Source organism: Oncorhynchus tshawytscha, linkage group LG16, assembly GCF_018296145.1.
Source record: "Oncorhynchus tshawytscha isolate Ot180627B linkage group LG16, Otsh_v2.0, whole genome shotgun sequence".
In the NCBI taxonomy this organism is placed as follows: domain Eukaryota; kingdom Metazoa; phylum Chordata; class Actinopteri; order Salmoniformes; family Salmonidae; genus Oncorhynchus; species Oncorhynchus tshawytscha.
Genome location: NC_056444.1, coordinates 17,680,233 through 17,686,893, shown reverse-complemented (window position 1 = coordinate 17,686,893; position 6,661 = coordinate 17,680,233). Strand labels below are relative to the sequence as shown.

Sequence of the window (6,661 nt, the reverse complement as noted above, 5' to 3'; positions counted from 1 at the left end):
GGATAAAATGTTTTTTAAAAAAAGAACATTTAAATATAGGACAAAACACACATCATCATGATGAGAGACAACACAACACTACATAAAGAGAGACCTAGACAAGAACACAGCAAGGCAGCAATACATGACAGCACGGCATGGTAGCAACACAGCATGACAACAACATGGTAGCAACACAACATGGTAGCAGCACAAACATTATTGGGCACAACAGCACAAAGGGCAAGTATGTAGAGACAACAATACATCACGCAAAGCAGCCACAACAATACATCACGCAAAGCAGCCACAACAATACATCACGCAAAGCAGCCACAACAATACATCACGCAAAGCAGCCACAACAATACATCACGCAAAGCAGCCACAACAATACATCACGCAAAGCAGCCACAACAATACATCACGCAAAGCAGCCACAACTGTCAGTGCGAGGGTCCATGATTGAGTCTTTGAATGAAGAGATTGAGATAAATACTGTCCAGTTTGAGGGCAGATTTATAAGGCAGTCGTTCAAAAATCAAGTTAAACTACTATTACAATATGTCCATGCAACTTATTATGTGACTTGTTTAAGCACATTTTTACTCCTAAACGTATTTAGTCTTACCAAAACAAAGGGGTTGAATACTTATTGACTCAAGATATTTCAGCTTTTCATTTTTTATTAATTTGTAAACATCATTCCATTATACATTATGGTGTATTGTGTGTAGGCCAGTGACATAAAATCTCAATGTAATCCATTTTAAACTCAGGCTGTAACACAACAACATTTGGAAAAAGCCAAGGAGTGTGAACACTTTCTGAAGGCACTGTAATGCCCAAGGTGCAATTTCGAAATGTGGTTGTGCATCAGCAGTTTCCTCTTGTTATGTAATTCACTGATAGATGTCAGAGAGCTATTTATAACCTGTCAGAAATGTCCAGTTGATCAACTAACCCATGTTAGCTAGATAGCTGGTTAGCCTAACGTATCAATCTAAATCTTGTATTTTTCATGGCCAGATTATGTGCCCAGGGCCCTGACCCCCAGGTGGCCCCTATTGATTTTGTTGAGTCACTCAGGTATCATGTGGTTTTCGGAGCCATCATCGACTCAGTGGGTTTTGTTCAACATGTCTCTGGACCTACTCACTGTCACAGTCGTACTCTGGACCTAGTTTTGTCCCATGGAATAAATGTTGTGGATCTTAATGTTTTTCCTCATAATCCTGGACTATCGGACCACCATTTTATTATGTTTGCAATTGCAACAAATAATCTGCTCAGACCCCAACCAAGGAGCATCAAAGGTCGTGCTATAAATTCACAGACAACACAAAGATTCCTTGATGCCCTTCCAGACTCCCTCTGCCTACCCAAGGACGTCAGAGGACAAAAATCAGTTAACCGCCTAACTGAGGAACTCAATTTAACCTTGCGCAATACCCTAGATGCAGCTGCACTCCTGAAAACTAAAAACATTTCTCATAAGAAACTAGCTCCCTGGTATACAGAAAATACCCAAGCTCTGAAGCAAGCTTCCAGAAAATTGGAACGGAAATGGCGCCACACCAAACTGGAAGTCTTCCGACTAGCTTGGAAAGACAGTACCGTGCAGTATCGAAGAGCCCTCACTGCTGCTCGATCACCCTATTTTTCCAACTTAATTGAGGAAAATAAGAACAATCCGAAATGTATTTTTCAAACTGTCGCAAAGCTAACTAAAAAGTAGCATTCCCCAAGTGAGTATGGCTTTCACTTCAGCAGTGATAAATTCATGAACTTCTTTGAGGAAAAGATAATGATTATTAGAAAGAAAATGACGGACTCCTCTTTAAATCTGTGTATTCCTTCAAAGCTCAGTTGTCCTGAGTCTGCACAACTCTGCCAGAACCTAGGCTCAAGAGAGACACTCAAGTGTTTTAGTACTATATCTCTCGACACAATGATGAAAATGATCATGGCCTCTAAACCTTCAAGCTGCATACTGGACCCTATTCCAACTAAACTACTGAAAGAGCTGCTTCCTGTGCTTGGCCCTCCTATGTTGAACATAATAAACGGCTCTCTATCCACCGGATGTGTACCAAACTCACTAAAAGTGGCAGTAATAAAGCGTCTCTTGAAAAAACCAAACCTTGACTCCATTCCTCTCAATTTTTTTTGAAAAAGCTGTTGCGCAGCAACTCACTGCCTTCCTGAAGACAAACAATGTATACACAATGCTTCAGTCGGGTTTTCGACCCCATCATAGCACTGAGACTGCACTTGTGAAGGTGGTAAATGTCCTTTTAAGGGCATCAGACCGAGGCTCTGCATCTGTTTTCGTGCTCCTAGACCTTAGTGCTGCTTTTAATACCATCGATCACCACATTCTTTTGGAGAGATTGGAAACCCAAATTGATCTACACGGACAAGTTCTGGCCTGGTTTAGATCTTATCTGTCTGAAAGATATCAGTTTGTCTCTGTGAATGGTTTGTCCTCTGACAAATCAACAGTACATTTCGGTGTTCCTCAAGGTTCCGTTTTAGGACCACTATTGTTTTCACTATATATTTGACCTCTTGGGGATGTCATTCAAAAACATAATGTTAACTTTCACTGCTATGCGGATGACACACAGCTGTACATTTCAATGAAACATGGTGAAGCCCCAAAATTGCCCTCGCTAGAAGCCTGTGTTTCAGACATAAGGATGGCTGCAAACTTTCTACTTTTAAACTCGGACAAAGCAGAGATGCTTGTTCTAGGTCCCAAGAAACAAAGAGATCTTCTGTTGAATCTGATAATTAATCTTAATGGTTGTACAATTGTCTCAAATAAAACTGTGAAGGACCTCAGTGTTACTCTGGACCCTGATCTCTCTTTTGACATACATATCATATACGTAGCATTGCAAAAATCAGAAACCTTCTGTCCAAAAATGATGCAGAAAAATTAATTCATGCTTTTGTTACTTCTAGGTTAGACTACTGCAATGCTCTACTTTCCGGCTACCCGGATAAAGCACTAAATAAACTTCAGTTGGTGCTAAATACGGCTGCTAGAATCCTCTTCTAGAACCCCAAAATTTGATCATATTACTCCAGTGCTAGCCTCCTTACACTTGCTTCCTGTGAAGGCAAGGGCTGATTTCAAGGTTTTACTGCTAACCTACAAAGCATTACATGGGCTTGCTCCTACCTATCTCTCTGATTTGGTCCTGCCGTACATACCTACACGTACGCTACGGTCACAAGACGCAGGCCTCCTAATTGTCCCTAGAATTTCTAAGCAAACAGCTGGAGGCAGGGCTTTCTCCTATAGAGCTCCATTTTTATGGAATGGTCTGCCTACCCATGTGAGAGACACAGACTTGGTCTCAACCTTTAACTCTTTACTGAAGACTCATCTATTCAGTGGGTCATATGATTGAGTGTAGTCTGGCCCAGGAGTGTGAAGGTGAACCGAAAGGCTCTGGAGCAACGAACCGCCCTTGCTGTCTCTGCCTGGCCGGTTCCCCTCTTTTCACTGGGATTCTCTGCCTCTAACCCTATTACAGGGGCTGAGTCACTGGCTTACTGGTGCTCTTTCATCCCGTCCCTAGGAGGGGTGCATCACTTGAGTGGGTTGAGTCACTGATGTGATCTTCCTGTCTGGGTTGGCGCCCCTCTAGTGGTGTGGGGGCTGTGCTTTGGCAAAGTGGGTGGGGTTATACCCTTCCTGTTTGGCCCTGTCCGGGGGTATCATCGGATGGGGCCACAGTGTCTCCTGACCCCTCCTGTCTCAGCCTCCAGGATTTATGCTGCAGTAGTTTATGTGTCGGGGGGCTAGGGTCAGTTAGTTATATCTGGAGTACTTCTCCTGTCTTATCCGGTGTCCTGTGTGAATTTAAGTATGCTCTCTCTAATTCTCTCTTTCTCTCTTTCTTTCTCTCTCTCAGAGGACCTGAGCCCTAGGACCATGCCTCAAGACTACCTGGCACGATGACTTCTTGCTGTCCCCAGTCCACCTGGCCGTGCTGCTGCTCCAGTTTCAACTGTTCTGCCTGCGGCTATGGAATCCTGACCTGTTCACCGGACGTGCTACCTGTCCCAGACCTGCTGTTTTCAACTCTCTAGAGACAGCAGGAGTGGTAGAGATGCTCTTAATGATCGGTTATGAAAAGCCAACTGACATTTACTCCTGATGTGCTGACTCCACCCACGACAACTACTGTGATTACTATTATTTGACCATGCTGGTCATTTATGAACATTTGAACATCTAGGCCATGTTCTGTTATATTCTCCACCCAGCACAGCCAGAAGAGGACTGGCCACCCCTCATAGCCTGGTTCCTCTCTAGGTTTCTTCCTAGGTTTGGGCCTTTTTAGGGAGTTTTTCCTAGGGGTTTTAGGCTGGGTTTCTGTACAGCACTTTGAGATATCAGCTGATGTTCGAAGGGCTATATAAATACATTTGATTTGATATGAAAACACATATGACATGGCAAAATGTGTAGTATTGCAAGAAATTTGGTTTAAAACTGGGTGGCGGTTTGTTACTATGCCGATAAATATCTATCCGGACCCTTTGCCACCTAGGAAATTTGTGTGACCGGACCTTCTCAAATAGTAGTTGAGGACCCCTGGTCTAAATGGTATGAGAGATGAGACACATGGAACACAGAACACATACACAAATATCCAGACAGACCTGTGCTGCTGTAGAAGGCGAGCCCACTGGAAGGGTGGAACTTCTTGATGAAGAACTGAGAGAGAACCATCTCATCTGTCCTCAGAGAGTCGTTGCCATTCTTCCAATACAACATCAGATCATTCTCATTATACGCATCTAGAAAGGGGGATGGAGAGAGGGAGAGAGGGAGGAGGGGGAGAGAGAGAGTTTGGTGTGTATTTGTCTAACCAATCAATCAGCAATCAGATTGTTAGTGTGGGTGCAGGTTTATATTTGGGGAAATATGTGTGTGTGCATGTGTGCTGCTGCGTGATGTGTGTAAGTCAGTGTGACTCACAGCTCTCTAGTTCCAGTGAACAGTTCTGTGTGTCCAGAGGGAAGCTGCTGAAGTCCATTGAGCAGAGAGCAGTCACTGTGATCCTATAACACCCACATAATAATCATATGCCAATAGATAAGATACAGTAAACCTACATATAGTAACACACACACGCACACACACACACACTGATGCTCTACCTGACGCTGTAGAGTATGCTTCCGTCAGGATAGACCCTGATCATGATGTTCTCCATGGTGGTGTCATGGATGAAGGACCTCTTGGAGTGGACGAAGAACACGTCAGGAACCCACATCTTCTTCACCAGACGCCCATCAAATGTCCTGCTCACGTTGCTACGAGATGGAAACGCCAGCCGCTCATCCTTCCAGTAGTGGCGCAGGTACAGAGTCATGGTGAAGTCCTGAGCAGAACACACACTCATGATTAAACACACTCAGACACGTGTGTGGATTATACACACACATGTATAGATTATACACAAAGGGTACACAGGCTCATACCATGTTGACCTCTGAAATGCTGTCGATGCTCTCCACCTGAACATCAATGCCTACAGGGATGGCTGCACCTGAGAACAGACACGCACACACATCTCGTCAGGACCTGCAGAGCTCCTCACCCAAAACACCAAAACAGAGAAACAAACACCAACACCCTCATGCATGCTTCAGTGTTTCTTGCCTCGTAGCGAGCATAAAAGGCATTTAGTTTGCCTGGGGAGCTCGCGGCTGGGTTTCCCTTTGTAGTCCGTAATATTTTTCAAGCCCTGCCACATCCGACAAGCATCAAAGCCGATGTAGTACGATTCAATCTTAGTCCTGTATTGACGCTTTGCCTGTTTGATGGTTTGCCTGAGGGCATAGTGGGATTTCTTATAAGCGTCCAGATTAGTGTCCCGCTCTTTGAAAGCGGCAGCTCTAGCCTTTAGCTCGGTGCGCATGTTGCCTGTAATCCATGACTTCTGGTTGGGAAATGTACATAGGGTCAATGTGGTGACGACGTCATTGATGCACTTATTGATGAATCCAGTGACAGGTGGTAAACCCCTCAAATCCATTGGATGGATCCCGGAACATATTCCAGTCTGTGCTAGCGAAACAGTCCTGTAGTGTAGCATTCGCGTCATCTGAACACTTCCTTATTGCGTGAGTCACTGGTACTTACTGCATTAGTTTTTGCTTGTATGCAGGAATCAGGAGGATAGAGTTATAGTCAGATTTGCCAAATGGAGGGCGAGGGAGAGCATTGTATGCGTCTCTGTGTGTGGTGTAAAGGGTATCTTGTTTTTTTTCCCTCTGGTTGCACGTGACATGCTGGTAGAAATGAGGTAAAATAGATATAAGTTTGCCTGAATTAAAGTCCCCAGCCACTAGGAGCGCCACTTCTGGATGAGCATCTTGTTTGCTTATGGCCTTATACAGCTGGTTGAGTGCAGTCTTAGTGCCAGCATCGGTTTGTGGTGGTAAATAGACAGCTATGAAAAATGTAGATGAGAACTCTCTTGGTGTGTGTGGTCTACAGCTTATAATGAGGTATTCTATCTCAGGTGAACAATACCTCTTTAATATTAGACATCGCGCACCAGCAGTTATTGACAAATAGACACACCCTCGTCCCTCTTCTTACCAGATGCAGCAGCTCTGTCCTGCCGATGCACGGAGAAGCCAGCCAGCT

The 6,661-nt window shown here is 44.3% G+C and overlaps 1 protein-coding gene across 1 annotated transcript in view; it reads right to left on the bottom strand.

Annotated features, from left to right (window-relative positions):
* LOC112236917 (gamma-aminobutyric acid receptor subunit rho-3-like) overlaps positions 1 to 5,553 on the bottom strand; it is a 10,631-nt gene extending 5,078 nt beyond the window's left edge. Inside the window, exons 1-4 of the mRNA XM_042298599.1 lie at positions 5,488 to 5,553; positions 5,164 to 5,387; positions 4,982 to 5,064; positions 4,663 to 4,800 (exon numbers count right to left, since the gene is read on the bottom strand). Of these exons, the coding sequence (XP_042154533.1) occupies positions 4,663 to 4,800; positions 4,982 to 5,064; positions 5,164 to 5,387; positions 5,488 to 5,490 (448 nt within the window). The 5' untranslated portion in view covers positions 5,491 to 5,553. The remainder of the gene's footprint in view (positions 1 to 4,662; positions 4,801 to 4,981; positions 5,065 to 5,163; positions 5,388 to 5,487) is intronic.
* Between the last annotated feature and the right edge of the window lie 1,108 nt (positions 5,554 to 6,661).